This window comes from Oncorhynchus kisutch, linkage group LG5, assembly GCF_002021735.2.
Source record: "Oncorhynchus kisutch isolate 150728-3 linkage group LG5, Okis_V2, whole genome shotgun sequence".
NCBI classification, from domain to species: Eukaryota; Metazoa; Chordata; class Actinopteri; order Salmoniformes; family Salmonidae; genus Oncorhynchus; species Oncorhynchus kisutch.
Genome location: NC_034178.2, coordinates 55,742,569 through 55,766,526, shown reverse-complemented (window position 1 = coordinate 55,766,526; position 23,958 = coordinate 55,742,569). Strand labels below are relative to the sequence as shown.

At 42.3% G+C, this 23,958-nt stretch overlaps 1 protein-coding gene across 1 annotated transcript in view; it reads right to left on the bottom strand.

The window, feature by feature from the left end:
- LOC109891289 (receptor-type tyrosine-protein phosphatase gamma) overlaps window positions 1-23,958 on the bottom strand; it is a 244,603-nt gene that overhangs the window by 199,228 nt on the left and 21,417 nt on the right. The window contains exon 2 of the mRNA XM_031825446.1: window positions 11,709-11,819. Coding sequence (XP_031681306.1) covers window positions 11,709-11,819 — 111 coding nt within the window. The remainder of the gene's footprint in view (window positions 1-11,708; window positions 11,820-23,958) is intronic.

The window sequence follows — 23,958 nt, the reverse complement described above, 5'->3', positions numbered from 1 at the left end:
AGAGTCAAGGTTGTATTTTGAATGGAACCTCCCTTTAACTGGCCTTCTGACCATATGGGGGAACAGGGTTTAAACAGAACAGGTAGTCTTGCCTCCTCTCTGTTCTGTTCTGCCACGGCTTGGTTTGCCATGGTTCAGTGACCACCGCAGCACCACCATCAGAGAGAGAGGAGGGAGGAGGAGTGATAAAGGGTAAGAAACAAGGGTGATGTGGGGAGAGGGGATACAGGAAAGCGAGAAGGTGTGTGTATGTGTGAGAGAGAACGAGCGAGAGTGAGTGAGTGAGTGAGTGAGTGAGTGAGTGAGTGAGTGAGTGAGTGAGTGAGTGAGTGAGTGAGTGAGTGAGAGAGAGAGAGAGTGAGAGAAACAGAGAGAGATCAGGTAAAGAGTGAAGAGAGAGAAGGAGCCAACACACACATCGCACATGCTCTGTTGCATTCTAGGACAAAACTAGTTTCCTGAAGGCAGTCTGATCTGTGGAGCCATTCTGCATGTTCTCATCCACAACAACAACATGTAATGGTTGCTTTAAAGATGTGAACACAGAGAAACAGACAATAGTACAAAGTCTCTCTGTCTGAGGATAGGTAGGTAGTTGGACACTGGCCATAACAATCAGCAGTTCTATTAGTGCTGCATTACCATTGTGAAAGGTGAGGTGAGGGGTTGCTAACAGTGAGGCACATTCCCTTCCGGAGTTTCCTAGGAGTAGAATGATCCACAGCCTGGGAGAGTATCTTTCAGCCCCATACTCAGGCCAGCTAACCAACCACCTCTTCAGTTCTCCCTCCATCACCTTGACCATGTAGTGCCAACACCGACTGGAGACCGTTCATCTGAGGGAAACCATTATGCTCCACTGACCATGACTGACTGACAATAGTGTATTGCATGCAGGATGTGTGTCCATGTACAGGTAACTGCCTAAATAAAGGAAACACCAACTTAGTGTCTTAAGGTGTTGGGCCACCACGTTCCACCAGAACAGCTTCAATGCGCCTTGGCATAGATTCTACAAGTGTCTGGAACTCTATTGGAGGGATGTGACACTGTTCTTCCATGAGAAATTCCATCATTTGGTGTTTTATTGATGGTGGTGGAAAATGCGGTCTCAGGATCTCCCATAAGTGTTCAATTGGGTTGAGATTAGAGGTCGACCGATTAATCGGAATGGCCGATTTCAAGTTTTCATAACAATCGGCAAATCGGCATTTTTGGACACCGATTATGGCCGATTACATTGCACTCCACAAGGAGACTGCGTGGCAGGCTGACTACCTGTTATGCGAGTGCAGCAAGGAGCCAAGGTAAATTGCTAGCTAGCATTAAACTTATCGTATAAAAAAACAATCAATCTTAACATAATCACTAGTTCAACTAGTAATATCATCAACCATGTGTAGTTATCTAGCTTGTTCTGCGTTGCATATAATCAATGAGGTGCCTGTTAATTTATCATTGAATCACAGCCTACCTCGCCAAACAGGTGATGATTTAACAAGCGCATTCGCGAAAAAAGCACTGTCGTTGCACCAATGTGTACCTAACCATAAACATCAATGCCTTTATTACAATCAATACACAAGTATATATTTTTAAACCTGCATATTTAGTTAATATTGCCTGCTAACATGAATTTATTTTATCTAGGGAAATTGTGTCACTTCTTTTGCATTCTGTGCAACAGAGTCAGGGTATTGTAATGGTTTTCTTGAGTTGATGGAGAGGCGGACCAATACGCAGCGTGTTTAGTTTTGTACATCTTTAATAAAGACGAAATTACAACAATCTACAAAACAAGAAACGTGAAAAAACAAAACAGTCCTATCTGGTGCCACAAACACAAAGACAGGAACAATCACCCACAAAACCCAACACCAAACAGGCTACCTAAATATGGTTCCCAATCAGAGACAATGACTAACACCTGCCTCTGATTGAGAACCATATCAGGCCAAACACAGAAACAGACAAACTAGACACACAACATAGAATGCCCACTCAGATCACACCCTGACCAAACAAAACATAGAAACATACAAAGCAAACTATGGTCAGGGTGTGACAGGTATATGCAGCAGTTTGGGCAGCCTGGCTTGTTTGCGAACTGTGTGAAGACCATTTCTTCCTAACAAAGACTAATTAATTTGCCAGAATTGTACATAATTATGACATAACATTGAAGGTTGTGCAATGTAACAGCAATATTTAGACTTAGGGTTGCCACTCGTTCTATAAAATACGGAGCGGTTCCGTATTTCACTGAATGAATAAACGTTTTGTTTTCAAAATGATAGTTTCCGGATTTAACCATATTAATGACCTAAGGCTCATATTTCTGTGTGTTATTATATTATAATGAAGTCAATGATTTGATAGAGCAGTCTGCCTGAGCGGTGGTAGGCAGCAGCAGGTTCGTAAGCATTCATTCAAACAGCACTTTGCTGCATTTGCCAGCAGCTCTTCGCTGTGCTTCAAGCATTGCGATGTTTATGACTTCAAGCCTATCAACTCCCGAGGCTGGCAATACTATAGTGCCTATAAGAACATCCAATAGTCAAAGGAATATGAAATACAAATGGTATAGAGAGAAATAGTCCTATAATTCCTATAATAACTACAACCTAAAACTTCTTACCTGGGAATATTGAAGACTCATGTTAAAAGGAACCACCAGCTTTCATTTGTTCTCATGTTCTGAGCAAGGAACTTAAACGTTAGCTTTTTTTACATGGCAAATATTGCACTTTTACTTTCTTCTCCAACACTTTGTTTTTGCATTATTTAAACCAAATTGAACATGTTTCATTATTTATTTGAGACTAAATTGATGTTATTGATGTTTTATGTTAAGTTAAAATAAAAGTGTTCATTCAGTATTGTTGTAATTGTCATTATTACAAATATTTGTTTTTAAATGTAAGAGACCGATTAATCGGTATCGGCTTTTTTTGGTCCTCCAATAATCGGTATCGGCATTGAAAAATCATAGTCGGTCGACCTCTAGTTGAGATCTGGTGACTGAGGCGCACACATACACCCACACACCCTTAAAAACACCCCTGTACTCCTTTGAGACCCCTCTTTCAAAGTCACAGATCCCTTCATCTAGCCATGGCAGCTGAAATAATGGGCAACTGGGCATTTTTATACATGACCCTAAACATGATGATAATTAGGTCAGAAACCACACCTGTGTGGAAGAACCTGCTTTCAATATACTATACTTTGTATCCCTCATTTACTCAAGTGTTTTCTTTATTTGGGCAGTTACCTGTACATCATGGACTCAAGGGTTGTACAGTAGAATTCATCACGACTTGAATGAGTGTTAGACAAATGAGTCATGCTGTTCATTGACTTACACCAAGGCTAATGTAGCTAGCTTCATCACAATACAATGCCAGGATACAGAAATGGAATACAAGCCCAACAATGTATCAAGAGACTGATGCCATGTCTACATAAATATGACTCATCCAACTGCGGGGTAATATAAAAGCTCTGAATAAAAAGTAAGAACTACACACTCAGAGCCAGAGACAAACAAGAAACAAACACACACAGAGAGAGAGAGAGAGAGAGAGAGAGAGAGAGAGAGAGAGAGAGACAGAGAGAGAGACAGAGAGAGAGAGAGAGAGAGAGAGAGAGACAGAGACAGAGAGAGAGAGAGAGACAGAGAGAGAGAGAGAGAGAGAGAGAGAGAGAGACAGAGAGAGAGAGAGAGAGAGAGAGAGAGAGAGACAGAGAGAGAGAGAGAGAGAGAGAGAGAGAGAGAGAGAGAGAGAGAGAGAGAGAGAGAGAGAGAGAGGAAAGGGGGATAATGAAAAAGCTTCAGAAAGAGAAGAAACTGATAAATGATGCAGATCTGAGTTCCTGCGGGGGTCTCATGGTGTGAGATATCATCTCATGAAAAATGCCTTCGCCGAGCACACACATGCCTTGAATAACCTTTAATCACATTCCCGGGTGTGGGTTTCTGTGTAACTTATTTAGTGTTTCATAACTAAAGTACACACACTGCATTGAGAGTGAGACACAGTACACCTCTCTCTTCTGTGCAGCAAATGTGAAAGAATAAGAAGTAGGTTAGGTTAACCTTCTCTTAATGTTGTAAAGTGTAAATTAGAATAGTGAAATCTGCACAACATTTTCTATCCTTTCATTTGCATCTACAACATTTTGACTTTCTGCATTAGGCAGTCTCCCTGGCAGAGAAAAAGTATATAAAACATGTGAAATATCGATTTCTGATTGACACAGTGAATTACTTGCACAACACCAGAGAGGTGTATTGAAAGAGTAAAGGATAAAAAGCTATAGAACCTTGGTAGAGACTGGTAAATGATCAAATGATTCTCCTGACAACTGAGTGGAATATAGAAGAGGCTCAAACTCTGGTGTCAGGTGATATGAATCACAACATATGTCGGACACTACACCACCCAAGGCAGGGTTACCTCACGAGACCGACTCATGTCCACTACATATGCAAAAATGGCTGCCTTAGACAGGAATCCTATTCAATAACTAGGCATGCCAAAGGGTGAATGACTGAAATGTGTGCAGGTAGATGGAGGCGTACTAGCTCTCCATAACAGTGGCTGAGGCATCCTGCTTCTTCTACAATAGTCTGGTCTCCATAGCAGAAAGTACAGATCAAAGCTCATTAGGAGAACAGAACTGTAGGGGACATGAAGGGGGGAGTGGTGAAGCCGGAGAGTAAGAGCGATGGAGGAAGGAAGGGAGAGAGTAAGGTGAAGAGGTAGGGAAAGAGGAGAGTGAGAAATCTGTGTGAGAGAGATACATAGGGCAAGGGTACAGTATCCTTGCTGAAGGCACTACTCCTCTGGCTGCAGTTATCAATTAGCCTGGAATCCTAACTTCTATGCTCCAGTTGCACCTGGTGTTATCCATGGTCTCCACTCCCCCATGTACTAAAGCTACAGCCGAGGTTCTAGGGTTGTCATGGTACCAGTATTGCATTACTCAGAGGCATCGTGGGAAAAAAAGAAAACAACATTTCCTGAGGAAAACAGTCCTAACAGCTTTATGTTGTCACCCAGAATCACATGTTTCTTTTCCAAGCTAGAGCACAAACAAAGAGTTTAGTCTGCTTTGTGTTTCCCTTTTTGCCTTGAAAAATCAGTGATCGCGATACTGGTATAATGACAACCCTAAGCTGAACACAGAGAGACACAGCAGTAACAGTAGTAACAGATGCTAGTTTGCACGACCACTGTGAGAGAGCTGAGGGCTCTTCACAGAGGAACACTACAACAGGATAATGGCACAGAGGCCTGGGAAAGGATGGAGGCTGGCTGGAGTCAATTACAGCATACGAGAGAATGTGAGTTATTCCAACCAAGTATGTTATTTTTAATTCTTTATAACCTTTATTCCCCAGGTGGTCCCATTAGGGCCAAAATACCTCTTCAAAAGACCTACTGTAGCATGTAGCAGCAGACTAACCCAGGCCAGGCTGTAGTGGCTGCTACACTGCCTGTATACGTCTCCATTCCCTCCCACGTGGCTCTTAATAACCATTTAGCTGCTATGGCACGCTTGTCCTTCCCCCATTCACAGCCCATAGACACTAATTACTTCTCTAAAGCAACGCTGGACAACATTTCTCTTCTGTCTTCCCTTTCTCCAATGGCTCCATTTAACTCAGTCACAATGAGCTAGCTGCCTCACCATTAACCCTGCTGTCATTTACTCACAGTGCTTCTGACTACATATTCCCCCTAACAATACAAAGCACACTGAGGCAAAATAGCTTTTAGCTGTCTGAATCCCTATAGCTCAGTGTCAACACAGGTTCAGTGTCCAATAACTAAGACAGGTTTGAATAGAGAGCATGACACATTAAAAGCTCAGAGAGCACAGAGAGAGGCCTGGCAGACAGGCTGCAGAGGCTAGGGTTTGCTATGTGCTAAGTGCTATGACTACAAAGGAAATTACAATTACAGTGAAACTATCTTTACCATATTCTGAACTGCTACCTAACCAATAGCTTTATTTAAGTGTTTAGGTGTATTGTACAAAGAATGTCAGAACAGTGTGGACAATAACTACAGTTGCCCCCTGAGCTGACACTACAGCAGTAACTGTAACACATGGAAATATGAGTAAACATTACTATCAATGATCTATGGGTGGTGATCCTTGTAAAATAGGTATTCTGACCTCAATGGGTCTTCCTAAATAAAGGTTATCTTCTCTCCCAGGAGGTACAGGACAAAATAATATCTCGTGGACAGATCTACATAAACATAACTGGTACCGTAGAATCTGTCATTATTGAATGGAATATGTAGCATATTCTTTCCAATGTTTGGGTTTTTCTTAACTGTTTATTTGTACGAATCACAATTTTGCAGTTGTTAGCATCTTTGGAATGTCAGAAGGAGAGGAGACATTCAGCCTGTAACTTGCAAAGAGAGAGCGGAGCTCCTCGTTCCAGTTCCAAAAGCAGATTTGGATACAGATAAGCACCTAAATTGGAACACAGTGGCTGTACAGTAACATGCTATACATGACATCAAAGCTCAAGGTCTATGCTTCACAGCAAAGTATTGGTTTTGAATGACAGCGGTTCTGAACATGAACACCGCACGCAACAACAAGTTGCTCCCATCCCTCCCACAAACTGTGCAACTTTTGCAAATGTGTTGTCTGAGTGAGGTAAATGCTGGAAATAAAGACGACTCAATGTATTTTGAAAGATGAGATGTTGAGGATTATAATAAATAACAAGTCAAACAACTGTTAGTCTTGACTTTCCCATATCATTCCCATACAGTAACAAGATGAAATGGCACCATTGCTGGGTTGTTCTGAACAGAATGAGCCAAATGTTTTTTGTATTGTGAAGACATTTGGCAGGGAACACGCATCTGAATGTACTCATGACTAGGGCTGGGTGATATACTATACAATAAAATTCATAAAATGTACACTATCGTTCAAAAGTTTAGGGTCACTTAGAAATATTCTTGTTTTTGAAAGTAAGCACATTTTTTGTCCATTTAAAATAACATCAAATTGATCAGAAATACAGTGAAGACATTGTTAATGTTGTAAATGTGGCACGCCTGCTCCCGCTCTACCCCCCCCCCCTGGCGCTCGAGGGCGCCAGGCTGCCCGGCACTACGCTCTGCTGCCACCATCATTTATGCACTCCTGCCTTCCCTCGTCACGAGCTTCAGTGATATTGGACTCACCTGGACTCACTCAGTCACCTGTTTATTACCTCCCCTATATGTGTCAGCTCCCCAGCTCTGTTCACCACTGCTGTATTGTTTGTCATATGTCTGTGTGACCTGTGTGCTGATGCTGTTCCTGTCTTGTTCTATGTAATGTTCCCGAATGAATATCTGACTCCCCGTACCTGCTTCTTCTGTCTGGCGTCGGTGCTTACAGAATTACTACTGTAGCTGGAAACCGCAGATTTTTTATGGAATATCTACATAAGCGTACAGAGGCCCATTATCAGCAACCATCACTCCTGTGTTCCAATGGCACGTTGTGTTAGCTAATCCGAGTTTGTCATTTTAAACGGCTAATTGATCATTAGAAAAACATTTTGCAATTATGTTAGCACAGCTGAAAACTGTTGTTCTGATGAAAGACGCAATAAAACTGGCCTTCTTTAGACTAGTTGAATATCTGGAGCATCAGCATTTGTGGGTTCGATTACAGGCTCAAAATGGCCAGAAATAAAGAACTTTCTTCTGAAACTCGTCAGTCTATTCTTGTTCTGAGAAATGAAGGCTATTCCATGTGAGAAACTGCCAAGAAACTGAAGATCTCGTACATCACTGTGTACTAGTCCCTTCACAGAACAGCGCCAACTGGCTCTAACCAGAATAGATAGAGGAGTGGGAGGCCGCGGTGCACAACTGAGTAAGAGGACAAGTACATTAGAGCGTCTAGTTTGAGAAACAGACGTCTGACAAGTCCTAAACGGGCAGCTTCATTAAATAGTACCCACAAAACACCAGTCTCAACAGTGAAGAGGCGACTCCGGGATGCAGGCCTTCTAGGCAGAGTTCCTCTGTTCAGTGTCTGTGTTCTTTTGCCCATCTTAATATTTTCTTTTTATTGGCCAGTTTGAGATGTTGCTTTTTCTTTGCAACTCTGCCATTCTGGTACAGCTACCAACATTTTAGCACTGAATGTTATGTGCTAGATGTGTAGTCTGTGTTAATAAATGTGCAGTGACCATAAAAATATTTATTTGTATAAGGAATCGGCAACTCGTTCTCATATTCTTATCCAGGTAGGCTACTTGATTTCAACATGTAAACAAAGTGAACAGGCTGTTGTTCAAACAGTTTGAGATGGACAGGAGGGTCTATTCATAACCTGTTCAACTGCTCTACCTTACAAGCAAGCAAATAGATCCAAGTTGGCTAGACTTTAAATATAATGATTAGCTGGCTACTCACTAGCAGTGGGCTTGTGCTTGCGAGATTGTTTATGAGAGCTGATTTCATTTTCTATAATGGCTGCTACCAGATGTTGGACTGAATGGCAGAGCAGTCTAAGGCACTGCACCGCAGTGCTAGTGGCGTCACATCAGACTACAGATTAGATCCAGGGCTGTACCACAACTGGCCGTGATCGGGAACATCATAGGGCGGCGCACAATTGGCCTAGCGTCGTATGGGTTAGGGGAGGGTTTGGCCGTGGTAGGCCATCATTGTAAATAAGAATTTGTTCGTAACTGACTAGCCTAGTTAAATAAAGGTTAAATAAATAAAACATTTGTTAATGTGCATGGATCTGGTTACATTTGTAACAAAATTGGCATTTTCATAGACTTCAAAGCCAAATCAGTGATTTTTGCAAAAAAAATGTTTTTTATAAAATACAATTATTACCACCCGTCTTATGGTTGAAGGCTTATCTTTATTATAGGTTTCATTTACAAGTCCTGAATTCATTAGATTATTACTGACTGTTTGAAATGCAGTGTATTGATCTTTAATTGTGGAACAAAGCTTATTTGGAGAGAATATTTTTAGGCCATATCACCCAGCCCTACTTGTATCTCTACTCTGTGTGCACCAACATTCTGATCTGATTCTCTGAATTGCCTTATGAAAACCTAACACTGTAAGATTGTTTTTAGAATGCGTAAACAACAACAGTCATTTTGTGATGGCGGGGATGCAGGGCTGTGTTCCAAAGAAAACAAATACAAGTTTGCTTGCTCTAGTTCCTCAACAGCACAGCTAGGAGAGCTCAAAATAGCACCTTATGGTTGAAGTCTCTTCTTTGAGTCATAAAGGTGCATTGGAAATACATAGGAACTGTGCACACTTCGGAGAGGTGTGTGGCCACTTCGAGACAACAGTTAGTCCTCTCACTGAAACCCATGTCATTTTTACTTGTTGCACCTACCCCAAATGTTCCATGAATATTCTTATCCTGTTACTGAATGTATCCAGAGTATTTTTAGATTTCGTTATCAACAAATGTGGCAAAAAGTACAGTAAAAAGTCAAATGCACATTAAATTGACAGTATAATGTTTGGATTCAGTCTTGAGTCAGATTAAGTGTTTAGTTCTCACCTTTAGTCTAATCATTTTCCCATATTCAAACCATGGTTATGCATTTCCATATTTCTTCTGTAAGAAACATTTAGCCCTATCAATACAGCAAATTCCCACGAGTGTATGGAGTTAAATTGTACCCAGAGCTTAATTGAGCAGCTGACCAATTACACAACACTTTAGTTCTGGATTAACCGATGATTAAGGAGGAGAAGAAGTGTACTAAAAATAACTTTATCCTACTTCGTGCTCTAAAGGAAACATCACTGGGAATATAACCATTAAATCAGTTCATTCGTATAGCTCTTTCCACAAAGGCAAAGTGGAATTGGAAAGAGGTTTGAAAGGGTTTTTTAGTGATCTTTTCCTTTTTAAATCTTTTTAAATATGACAGATTTTTATAGGACTGCAGGCAGTGCTAAAATAAGCAGGAGGGAGGTAGTGAGAATGACTTTTCAAGCATAATATACAATCCAAAGAGGCAGGATATCATTAGTTTCCATCTCACTTCAGCCTTGTCCTACTCAGATGGCCGAGAGCACTTTGTTCATGTTCTCATCTAATGGGAAATTTGCGCAGTTAGTGGATATGAATAGGACCAGGGATACTACTTCTAGCTATTTCGATTAAAATTCAAACCGCTGCTTTTGAGGATCACAGTGAGGTAGCTGGCTAGCAGCACAATGGTTGTAAAAAAGCACATTCAGTGAATGAATCACATATAGGCCTACACACAAACACTGCTTGAGCGTACACACCCACAGACATACAGTACATACACCCACCCACAGCATGTCGTGAATAACCAAAGGCACAAAGTAATTGTATGCATGATGAGTCATCTATTAGATCTGAAACCTTATTGAAGGCTGCCCTGCAACATATACCTCATCATCAGACCTTGTGAAAGTTTTTCTGGACACAACTGTACTTTCAAATATGTTCATTTAGCTCTAGCTAGGGATGTGCACGTTTATATGAATATCCGAATGTACGTTAGTCTTCAAATACTTGCCTGAGTATTTATTTCTGACAGAAAAAATATAGGTAGGCCTCTTTTAACACTGAAAAGGCTTTTTCTAAAGCAACTAAAATATTCATGTGACATTGTTACATAGAAAGATATACCAAGACATTTGAAAGTATTAATTAAATAAAACAAACCTTTCAATTGAGTTTTTATGATGTGTACCATGCTCCCCATAAGAAGACCAGTACCATTCATGTGTGTAGCTTGTTGTTTGTGTTGGCCAATCGAAGCGGCTCAATGTGTAGCAAGTAGAGTGAGAGTTCACTAATGCACGATGGGATTAAAAGTTAGCAAAAGGAGGAGAAGCAGGCTACAACGGGCAACCAACAGGTAGGCTGTTGTGTTAACTGAATGGGGTTGGGGGAAAAGCGCAGCATATGGACTCGTTTAGCCTAACTAGCCTCTCTAGGCTACTCTAGTCAAGACAGGCACTGCTATATGGGATGATAAATAACATTGTGGCTATTACAAGTTGGCTTGTCTTGGCTGTAGCTGAGTTTCCTTGGCGTCTCTCTTTCTCTATCCATCTGCTCCCTCCAATGACTGTAAGGCTCGCTCCCATCTCACACACACAGCTGCAGCAATAGAGCGCCAGCCTTTCCCCCAAGCCCAGCAGTGCTCAGGTTAAAAAGGTACATTTAAGAAACACATGTATGGCTGAATGGTGCTCACAAGGACCACACTAGTTCCTACTCCAGCACAGAATCCATAACACACATCAACAACTACTCCCTGTAGCTACCAATCAGAGGGAGAGAGGTAAAGAGGGAAAGAGGGAAAGGGAGAGAGGGAAAGAAGAGTTGAATTATGAGCAACAAAAACAAAGTAGGACTGTAGAGGATATTGGGAAGGATTTGGAAAGAAGGGAGAAAAGTTGGGACGGAGAAAGGTTGAAAATCAATAAAAGACAAAAGAGGAAGATTACAGAGTTACAGTAAGGTAATATGTCTCTACAGCCACAGTCCAATTAGGTTTGACCCATCTCCTTAATTGATCAGAGAAGAGCAAGAGACAGAATCCTAGAGAGGAATTAGGGCTAGAACCTGTGGCAAAAAAGTGAATCCATCTTGCCTGGGGACATAGCTGTACCACTATGGAGGGTAAAATTACTCACCTGAATAAGCCCAGTAGGAGTCTCCTCCTGCCGCCCTCCTCTCCCTCACCCTGCCCCCCATGCTCCCATGATGCTCTTTTTCTACTGGCCCCGACTGGCCACCCTGTAGAGCTGAGGGAAATAGAGAGACAGAGGTTAGAGGTCAGAAAGAATATATAAGAAAAACCTAATATTGAGTTGCACCCCTTTTGCCCTCAGAACAGCTTCAATTTGTTGGGGCATTGACCCTACAAGGTGTCGAAAGCGTTCCACGTTCTGTGAGCTTGTCTGGCCCACCACTTCGCGGGGTAGCCGTCGTTGCTCCTAGATGTTTCCACTTATGTTTCCACAATAACAGCACTTACAGTTGATCGGGACAACTCTAGCAGGGCAGAAATCTGTCGAACTGACTTGGTGGAAAGGTAGCATCCTGTGACGGTGCCATGTTGAAAGTCACTGAGCTCTTCAGTACGTTCCATTCTACTAACAACGTTTGTCTATTAGGATTGCATGGTTGTGTACTCGATTTGATAGACCTGTCGGGTGTGGCTGAAATAGCCGAACCCACAAATTTGAAAGGGTGTACACATACTGTTGGTCATGTAGTGTATAAGAAAGATAAGGAAAAACTCATTAATACACGGAATAAAATATTCACTATATGGAACAACAATGTTTATTCTGAAGTGTCCTACTGTATTTCTACGAGATATAAGATAGATCAGGAAACATTTGTTGTTGTTTTTTTACATGTTTTCAACCCCTTATTTTTGTCACTAAACAGTCTCCATATACTGTATACTTCCATTCATTTTTTCAACTGGTAACGGGGGACTTTCAGAGGCCTGCGGGTGTCTTGCATTTAAACAGAGGGGTAATATTATTGTGTAGCCCAAACTGTTCAGACGCTACAGACATAAGTTGGCAGATCGGCTGTACCGACTTCAGACGAGTACCAAGACGCTTCTGGGGGTCGTAGAGCAAAACGGAGAACACCCTCATGTTCGTGGGAGTCTCATCTTTCCATAGGGGCGTCATAATAGTTTGGACTCTACAGATGATTTTGTGAGAAGAGCGATTTTCGGGCTGTCTCATGGTCTGAAAAACACTGCTCTAACTCTGTCCCCTTTCACTAGAAATGCAGAAGTGTTACATACTGATATCTCTAGCTTAAACTGACAGATCTTTATGGGGATTTTTCTGTTATGCTAATTAGATTTCCGAAGGGGCGTGGACATCGACCTTAGGGGGTTAATGTTTTGTATAGTCAGTGCATGTTAGAAATGTCTAAACTTGGGCCTCCCGAGTGGCGCAGCAGTCTACGGCACTGCATGGCAGAGGTGTTACTACAGACCCAGGTTCATTCCTGAGCTGTGCCACAACTGGCAGTGGCCGGGAGTCCCATAGGACGATGCACAATTGGCCCAGCGTCATCGAGGTTAAGGGAGGGTTTGGCCGGTGGGGCTTTATTTGGCTCATCGCACTCTAGCAACTCCTTGTGGGGGGCCTGCGGGCTGACCCCGGTCGCCAGTTGAACAGTGTTTCCTCCAAAACATTGGTGCGATTGGCTCCCGGGTTAAGTAGCGCGGTTAGTCGGGTTATGTTTCGGAGGACACTTGGCTCCACTTTCACCTCTCCCGAGTCCGTTGAGGAGTTGCAGCGATGATACAAGATCAGAACAATTGGGGAGAAAAATACTTTTTTTTTACAAATAATAAATGAAAAGCATTTCTATACTTAGATGTTGGTGGGCTTTTGGTACACTTACCCTATTGTTGAATATTTTCTGTATTTACATTGAAGTAAAAATGTTTTGGGATCGACAGTATATAAAAAAATGACAAAGGTATAATTCTAACTGCAATACAAAGTTATAAAATACAAAAAAAGTGTTCCTGGTCTTTGTATGTTAAACTCTAGGGAATGGGATAGATGTTGCCGTCTCAGCCTCAGGCAGGTCAATTAAGCCAAACTGCTGAGTAGGAGCCAGAACAATCTGGGCAATTATCCAAAATGATGAAGAGAGCAAAGAAAGAAAGGAACCATTCTGTGAGCCTTTATAACACCACAAAACTATGAAGACTGGAGCTGTAGATGGGTGTGGGTGGGATAACTCCTGAGAGGTCAAAGGTTTTTAGGGGGTTTGTGGTGCAACAGAACACGGATAGGATACTGTACTTATTGTACATCATGCACTGACACAAAGGTGAACCAAACAATGTACACTCTTCACTTCCTCTGTACTTCCTCTGTAACCCTTTCATAAAAGAACCCTACTTTGCCATCCATTTTGTAGTGATGGAGGGAGAGTGAGATGGAGAGAGAGTTCAATCAGGGCAGAACAGAACATGCTGTTGGGGTTAAACAGCCAGAGACCTGGAGAAACAGAATAGGCTCTGGTGGTATACAGCCAGAGACCTGGAGAACCAGATGATAGTTTGATTGGCCCACAGGCCTTACCAGCAAAAGCAGGAGAAGACTGCCTGCCCCCACGAGACCAGCCCACACAGTAACCACAGCCCAGGTGTCATCATTGCCACACACAACGTAATGCTTTTTATTCCTCATTGCCTCCTGTGTGGATCATGTAACCTACAGTATGTGTCTGTTTTCCCTCTGTGTGGATCATGTAACCTACAGTATGTGTCTGTCTTCCCTCTGTGTGGATCATGTAACCTACAGTATGTGTCTGTCTTCCCTCTGTGTGGATCATGTAACCTATAGTATGTGTCTGTCTTCCCTCTGTGTGGATCATTTAACCTATAGTATGTGTCTGTCTTCCTTCTGTGTGGATCATTTAACCTATAGTATGTGTCTGTCTTCCCTCTGTGTGGATCATTTAACCTATAGTATGTGTCTGTCTTCCCTCTGTGTGGATCATTTAACCTATAGTATGTGTCTGTCTTCCCTCTTTGTGGATCATGTAACCTATAGTATGTTTCTGTCTTCCCTCTGTGTGGATCATTTAACCTATAGTATGTGTCTGTCTTCCCTCTGTGTGGATCATTTAACCTATAGTATGTGTCTGTCTTCCCTCTGTGTGGATCATTTAACCTATAGTATGTGTCTGTCTTCCCTCTGTGTGGATCATTTAACCTATAGTATGTGTCTGTCTTCCCTCTGTGTGGATCATTTAACCTATAGTATGTGTCTGTCTTCCCTCTGTGTGGATCATTTAACCTATAGTATGTGTCTGTCTTCCCTCTGTGTGGATCATTTAACCTATAGTATGTGTCTGTCTTCCCTCTGTGTGGATCATGTAACCTATAGTATGTGTCTGTCTTCCCTCTGTGTGGATCATTTAACCTATAGTATGTGTCTGTCTTCCCTCTGTGTGGATCATTTAACCTATAGTATGTGTCTGTCTTCCCTCTGTGTGGATCATTTAACCTATAGTATGTGTCTGTCTTCCCTCTGTGTGGATCATTTAACCTATAGTATGTGTCTGTCTTCCCTCTGTGTGGACTTTAATCAGAAGTAATGATCACCACCATCAGGGTTGATCCAAGAGGGAGGTGGAACAACAACAATAATAGTTTATCTGAAAACCCTCAGAGCCCTTTGATACTCGAGGCTGCTCTCCCACACACTCACCATCCATCAATGGCATTCAGACAGTGCCTGGATTTCCTGAACAAACTGTATTCTAGAAATTGATGAGGAGGCTGTACTGTGCACAGAAATATAAACTGCAATTTGGAAATAACCAAATGGAAAAATCGAGTCCATGATTTTTCTTTCTGATAAGGTTGTTTAGGTGGTTTCAGATTACTGCCCATTCAGGACGCCCAGTTACAGGCTGAGAAGCTACACAATATATAAAAAGTATGTGGACACCTTCAAATTAGTGGATTCAGCCTTTTCAGCAAGACCCGTTACTGACAGGTGTATAAAATCAGGCACAAAGCCATGCAATCTCCATAGACAAACATTGGCTGTAGTATGGCCTTACTCAAGAGCTCAGGGACTTTCAATGTGGCACCGTCACAGGATGTCAACTTTCCAACAAGTCAATTCGTCAAATGTCTGCCCTGTTAGAGCAGCAATGTTCCAACATCTAGTGGAAGAGTGGAGGCTGTTACAGCAGCAAAGGGGGGACCACCTCCATTAATGCCCATGATTTTGAAATGAGATGTTCAATGAGCAGGTGCCCACAAACTTTTGATCAGGTAGTGTATGTTAGCTGCTGTCTGCAGGAGGGGGAAGGAGAGAGACACTGTTGCCCAACACATCTCCTAGAGTGCACCAGTAACAGAGATACTGGGCTCTGGCGTAGGCTATGAACTTGCACATGTACTCACACCCCTCCTACAGTAACTTGATTATGCCATTCTTAGTGCAAATTTAGACAAAATAAAAAGACCTAGCTAGCTAAGACAAAGTCAAACAGTTCCTTTAAAAATTGTAATTCATTTTCTCAAATCGTGTTTGTCCAATTCCACAGGACACCATCACTCCTTGAACCAGGTTATCCACTGAGAGAGAGGAGACATGGAGCTGTCCATCCCTGCGTTTGAAAGACTAGCCACATAGATACAGTAAAGATTTTCAATGTTCTCTGAGATCCTACCCTGGGTGTCTCTGACTTCTCTCTCCTTCAGCTGAGCGCAACACTACAGTAGTGGTGTAGGTAAGCAATATTAGAAAGCCTCCATCTTACATTGACTCAGTCATCAAATACACTCATCCTACCCTTCAACCTTTAATGCTCTGTTCTCAGTAGCTCCTCTCTCGCCCACCTCAGCCCAATTACCAGATACCAAAGATCATCTTTTAGGCCAACATGCACTCAGAGACCCAAACATCTTAGATCCCTGCTGCAACTTGGTAAACATTTCCTTCTGCCAAGAACATTTAGAACTATAATAATACCACCCACCACCCCTCCTACAAATGGAAGTGTATGTACCCAGGATAGGGCTGTGGAGGTGTAGCCATGCCTATTGATTGAGAACACCCACTCCTCTCTAGTATTGTGTCATTGGGGAGTAGGGGGCGGATTGTAACTTTAGCCTTAGGAGTCAGAGGGGGATTCCTTTATTATTCTACAGCCCCCTCTTGAGAGTGACTCATAGCTTTAGCTTGGTTCACACACACACACACACACACACACACACACACACACACACACACACACACACACACACACACACACACACACACACACACACACCTCTCCTCTGCCCAGCACAGTTCTTACTGATAGTTGCATCATTAGAAGGGGGATTCATTAAGACTCTTCTCTCTGGCTTCAGGTGGTGCACTGTGCTGTTATGATCAAAAAGGTAACACTCTCTCTTCAGCACCACAACGCTGATCTGGGAGGAAGTCATTGATGCTATATGAATAAGACAATTAATGACTCATGTTTTGTTAGCATCAATGAGCATATGAGGGATACAAAGCACTTGGTATGCATGTAGTAATTTTGGCTTTTGAGATGTAAGACAGACAGATGTCAGTGATCCAGACTTTTCTTTGATGTTCAGAAATACTGACAGGTGTCAGAAAATGGCTTCTATTGAAACATATTGAAACATATCTCCTGTCTGTGATGATGGGAGGTGAAAGAGCCAGCAGCTTATATCTAAATTGATAGTGTGGCAAGATGAATAGAGATAGAAAGAGGGGGACAGAGATAGAGGGGTAGAGTGAGACAGAGACACAGAGTGAGACAGAGAGAGCGCATAGCCTCGCTATTGAGAGAGGCCGCCGTAGGCAGACATGGCTCTCAAGAGAAGACAGGCTATGTGCACACTGCCCACAAAATGAGGTGGAAACTGAGCTGCACTTCCTAACCTCCTGCCCAATGTATGACCATATTACAGACACATATTTCCCTCAGATTACACAGATCCACAAAGAATTCGAAAAACAAATCCATTTTGATAAACTCCCATATCTATTGTGTGAAATACCACAGTGTGCAGCACAGCATCAAGATTTGTGACCTGTTGCCACAGGAAAAGGGCAACCAGTGAAGAACAGAGCACATTGTAAATACAACCCATATTTATGCTTATTTATTTGCCCTTTTGTATTTTCACTACTTGCACATTGTGACAACACTGTATATAGCCATAACATGACATTTGAAATGTCTCTATTCCTTTGGAACTTTTGTGTATGTAATGTTTACATCTAATTTGTTATTGTTTATTCTACTTTTGTTTATTATCTATTTCACTTGCTTTGGCAATGTTAACATTTGTTTCCAATGCCAATAAAGCCCTTTTGATTTAATTGAGAGAGAGAGAGAGAGAGAGAGAGAGAGAGAGAGAGAGAGAGAGAGAGAGAGAGAGAGAGAGAGAGAGAGAGAGAGAGAGAGAGAGAGAGAGAGAGAGAGAGAGAGAGAGAGAGAGAGAGAGAGAGAGAGAGAGAGAGAGAGAGAGAGAGAGAGAGAGAGAGAGAGAGAGAGAGAGAGAGAGAGAGAGAGATCGCAGATCTAAAGGTAAAGAAAGAGAGTGAGGGTTTGTCTGTGTGGGAGGATGGCACGCCGGCCAAGCAGCAACAGCGTAGCTTCCTGAAGGCAACAGGCAGAAAAGTAGGGTTCCTCCCAGTCAGTCAGTCAGTCAGTCTTAGATCAGAGCTGAAGAGAGACAGCACCATGTCAACAGTTTAAACTCCCTCCTCACCCAGGAGGGAGTCCCCTGTGGCCCCAGGATTAAAGCAGCCAGCTGAAGCCATAGAGCAGAGCAGACAACAACACAGGGCTCAGGGCCTAGGCCTGGGGAAGCCTGGTTAGAGCACTCATAGACCCTGAACCGTAATACACCTACCTCAACACAACCTGACACACACAGGGCTTAGGTTTATAGGCCTGGGAAAGGATGGTAGAGCATGCTACTGCTATACATCTTTACACACCTGAAACAGCATCTACCTATTCATAGGTTGTACCTCCATCACTCAGTCGTCATTGTTATGACCGTTTTGAAGACGTCTCACACACTAACCAGACCGGCTGCATTGCGTGAGCGAGCGTGTACAAGTTATTCACAAGTACAGGCTATTCACAAGTACAAGTTATACGATTTAAAATATATATATATATAAGTTCCAGTCAAAAGTTGAGAAGCCTACTCACTCAAGGGTTTTTCTCCATATTTACTATGTTCTACATTGTAGAATAATAGTGAAGACATAAAAACTAGGAAATAACACATGAAATCATAAAGAAACCAAAGAAGTGATTTGTTTAACATTACAGCCTTATTCTAACATGGATTCAATTGGTTCTTTCCTCATCAATCTACACAAAATACACCATAATGACAAAGCTTAGACATTTTTGGCACAACTGTATTTGGGGAGATTCTCCCATTCTTCTGTGCAGATCCTCTCAAGCTCTGTCAGGTTGGATGCGGAGTGTTGCTGCACAGCTATTTTCAGGTTGAGAGAGGTTCAATTGGTTTCAAGTCCAGGCTCTGGCTGGGCCACTCTAGGACATTTAGAGACTTGTCCCGAAGCCACCCCTGTGTTGTCTTGGCTGTGTGCTTAGTGTCGTTGTCCTGTTGAAAGGTGATCCTTCGCCCCAGTCTGAGGTATTGCACACTCTGGATCAGGTTTTCATCAAGGATCTCTCTTTACTTTGCTCCGTTCATCTTTCCCTCAATCTTGACTAGTCTCTCAGTAACTGCCGCTGAAAGAAATTCCCACAGCATGATGCTGCCACCACCATGCTTCACCATAGGGATGGTGCAAGGTTTCCTCCAGGCGTGACGCTTGGTATTCAGGTTCAATATTGGTTTCATCAGACCAATTTTTTTTTCTTCTCATGGTCTGAGAGTCTTTAGGTGCCTTTTGGCAAACTACAAGTGGGCTGTCAAGTGCCTTTTACTGAGGAATTGCTTCTGTCTGGCAACTCTACAATAAAGGCCTGATTGATGGAGTGCTGCAGTAATGGTTGTCCTTCTGGAAAGTTCTCCCATCTCCATAGAAGAACTCTGGAGCTCTGTCAGAGTGACCATCGAATTCTTGGTCACCTCCCTGACCAAGGCCCTTCTACCTCAATTGCTAAGTTTGGCCGCAAGGCCAGATCTAGGAAGAGTACTGGTGGTTCCAAACTTTTGTCATTGAAGAATGATGGTGGTCACTGTGTTCTTGGTGACCTTCAATGCTGCATACATGTTTTAGTACCCTTCCCCTGATCTGTGCCTCGACACAAAACTGTCTTGGAGCTCTACGAACAATTCCTGTGGGATCTTATATAGACAGCTTTTGTGTGCCTTTCCAAATCATGTCCAATCAACTGAAATTTCCACAGGTGGACTCCAATCAAGTTGTAGAAAAATTGCAAGGATGATCTATGGAAACAGGACGCACCTGAGCTCAATTTTGAGTCTCATAGCAAAGGGTCTGAATACTTATTTAAATAAGTTAAGTTTATTCTTAATAAATTAGCAACAAAAAAAATGAACTACCTGTTTCCGCTTTGCCATTATGGGGTATTTTGTGTAGAGTGATGTGAAAAAAATATAATAGCGAATACCGCTGTATCGTAACAAAATGTGGAAAAAGTCAAGGGGTCTGAATACCTACTGAATGCACTGTATGCGTTAGCTAATTCTACCAACAGTAGCAAAAAAACTAACGATAGTTGACTGTACCTGCGCACAAGCTACGGTATTTTTCATCATACAACTTATCTTTAAATAGTTAGCCAACATGTTTTCAGCACTTTTACTTCCCTGATTTATCAAAACTCATTTTCTTATGCTCTCTCACGTTTCTCTGCAGCAAACAGAGTGAACAATATGTTTGGAATCGTGAGAATCGCAATACAGATTGCATCGGCACCTAAGTATCGTGATAATATCATATATCGTGTGGTCCCTGGCAATTCCTAGCCCTAGTTACAAGCATCTGAGTTGACAAATACTAAAATGGAACTTGGTTCATAAAAACCAATGTGGGTGCATGGAAGATCACACTTGGTCCCTTTCAGCCAATTTTTGTGAACTCAGTGCGGTTCACAAAATGTTTGGTGCATGGACAAACAAGTACAGAAAGTTTTGTTTAAATCAAAATGGGGCGGCAGCGTAGCCTAGTGGTTAGAGCATTGGACTAGGAACCAGAAGGTTGCGAGTTCAAACCCCCGAGCTTACAATTTAAAAATTTTAAAAATGGAGGCTGTCAAAAAGTGATTGAATTCAAATGGAATCACCCAGTTAGCTAGCTAAATGTCCATGAATGTTTCATGTGTACTTTAACATGCACCCAAATTAATATCATTGATTCCCAATTGGTTTTGGTATTTTAACCTGTGTGCCATGATCACGTCTGGTGTGAATAGACAAAAATCAACACAGCGCACGGCCTGCCTGGTCAAGGTGTCAGCCGTAGTGACTCATGAAGGTCGAGTGGTGCCGGGTTGAAATATGCTTCTCTCTCTTTGTTTACGGAGGTGCTATCCTCAGATAATAGCATCGTTTGCTTTCGCCGAAAAGCCTTTTTGAAATCTGACATGTTGGCTGGATTCACAACAAGTGTAGCTTTAATTTGCTACCTTGCATGTGTGATTTCATGAAAGTTAGATTTTTATAGTAATTTGTTTGAATTTGGCGCACTGCATTTTCACTGGCTTTTGGCCAGGTGGGACGCTACCGTCCCACATATCCCCGAGAGGTTAAAAAGGGGGCTAATGATTGTATTGTCTGAATTACGTAGCGGCTTGGAAATACCATGACATTACAAAATTAGGCAAATAATTATTAGGAAACAACTTTGCCATTATTTTGATGTCGTCAAATTTACTTTAGAGATAGGCAATGTGGACATTAGCTAGCAAATGTTGTAAAAAATAGCTAGCAATTCTAACTTTGGCTAGCTAAAATCCAGTGCTCTCACCTCAATCTTAGCTACCTAGCTAAAGTTATACTGCATCTAAAGTCAATCTGATGACATTACAATGATCCACCTCTACGCAGACGACACCATTCTGTATACTTCCGGCCCGTCCTTGGACACTGTGCTATCTAACCTCTAAACGAGCTTCAATGCCATACAACACTCCTTCCATGGCCTCCAACTGCTCTTAAACGCTAGTAAAACCAAATGCATGCTTTTCAACCGTTCGCTGCCTGCACCCACACGCCCGACTAGCATCACCACCCTGGATGGTTCCGACCTAGAATATGTGGACATCTATAAGTACCTAGGTGTCTGGCTAGACTGTAAACTCTCCTTCCAGACTCATATCAAACATCTCCAATCTAAAATAAAATCTAGAGTCAGCTTTCTATTCCGCAACAAAGCCTCCTTCACTCACGCCGCCAAACTTACCCTAGTAAAACTGACTATCCTACCGATCCTCGACTTCGGCGATGTCATCTACAAAATAGCTTCCAACACTCTACCCAGCAAACTGGATGCAGTTTATCACAGTGCCATCCGTTTTGTTACTAAAGCACCTTATACCACCCACCACTGCGACCTGTATGCTCTAGTCGGCTGGCCCTCGCTACATATTCATCGCCAGACCCACTGGCTATAGATTCATCTACAAGTCCATGCTAGGTAAAGCTCCGCCTTATCTCAGTTCACTGGTCACGATGGCAACAACCACCCGTAGCACGCGCTCCAGCAGGTGTATCTCACTGATCATCCCTAAAGCCAACACCTCATTTGGCCGCCTTTCGTTCCAGTTCTCTGCTGCCTGTGACTGGAACGAATTGCAAAAATCGCTGAAGTTGGAGACTTTTATCTCCCTCACCAACTTCAAACATCTGCTATCTGAGCAGCTAACCGATCGCTGCAGCTGTACATAGTCTATCGGTAAATAGCCCACCCAATTTTACCTACCTCATTCCCATACTGTTTATATTTATTTACTTTTCTGCTCTTTTGCACACCAATATCTCTACCTGTACATGACCATCTGATCATTTATCACTCAAGTGTTAACCTGCAAAATTGTAATTATTTGCCTAGATCCTCATGCCTTTTTGCACACAATGTATATAGACTCTTTTTTTCTTCTTTTTTTCTACTGTGTTATTGACTTGTTAATTGTTTACTCCATGTGTAACTCTGTGTTGTCTGTTCACACTGCTATGCTTTATCTTGGCCAGGTCGCAGTTGCAAATGAGAACTTGTTCTCAACTAGCCTACCTGGTTAAATAAAGGTGAAATTTAAAAAAAATAAAAAGGTTTCCATACTAATTATTTACCTTCCTTTGAAATGTCATCATGTTTCCAAGACATTATAATGCACTTGATTAAATGAGAATCCTTCGAGTACAACCTTTCGTCTGGTGTGCACCAGTCCATTAAATACTAGTTAAATACCATTAAATACTAGTATGCAGGATTTATACAGTAGACTGGAAAACAGGACATAACAACTCCTTAACCAAAGAGCATCTCTCACACACACTCATTATTTTCCTCCTTTTCCCCTGAACCATATATCCAACTAGCCCTTTCTATTTCCAGCTCCACACAGTTCTCCCTGTAGACCTCACACAGTGTTCAAAACAAGCAGTGTTACCCTGGAGAAGAGAAGAAATACCTCAGTAAAGCCACCACAGGACCACTACACCTTCATTATTATTCATAAAAGGCCATACTTCCCTCTCTTAACCATGAGCATGGTTAGCAGGTATAGCCTGGCATGGACCTGAGGGGTATGATGAACATGCTCATCCCCTGGATTAATTAACTCACCCACAGTGACCGTGTTAAAAAGCAAGTTCTGCTCTCCACTCCAATGAGGGCATTCACAACATTCAGGACCAGGAAGAGAAATTGTCAGGAATACAGTACAAATACAGCACTTTCTACCCTGGCAGGGATTATTTAGCCTTGCAGGGGGGTCCTGAGGGCATGACTGCAAGGCTGTGTCCCAAATGGCACCCTATTCCCTATATCAGTGTTTCTCAACTCCAGTACTCCCAACAGTACATATTGTTGGTGTGGCCCCGGGCAAGCACAACTGATTCTACATGTCAAATAATCATCAAGCCCTTGACAAGTGGAATCAGGTGTTTTTGTCTGGGGCTACAACAAAAATGTGTGCTGTGTAGGGAGTACTCAGGGACTGGACTTGGGAACCACTTCCCAATACAGTACCAGTCAAAAGTTAGGGCACACACTGACTCATTATTCAAAGTAGCCACCCTTTGCCTTGATGGCAGCTTTGCACACACTTGGCATTCTCTCAACCAATTAAAAGGTGTGCCTTGTTAAAAGTTCATTTGTGGAATTTCTTTCCTTCTTAATGCGTTTCAGCCAATCAGTTCTGCTGTGACAAGGTAGGGGTGGTATACAA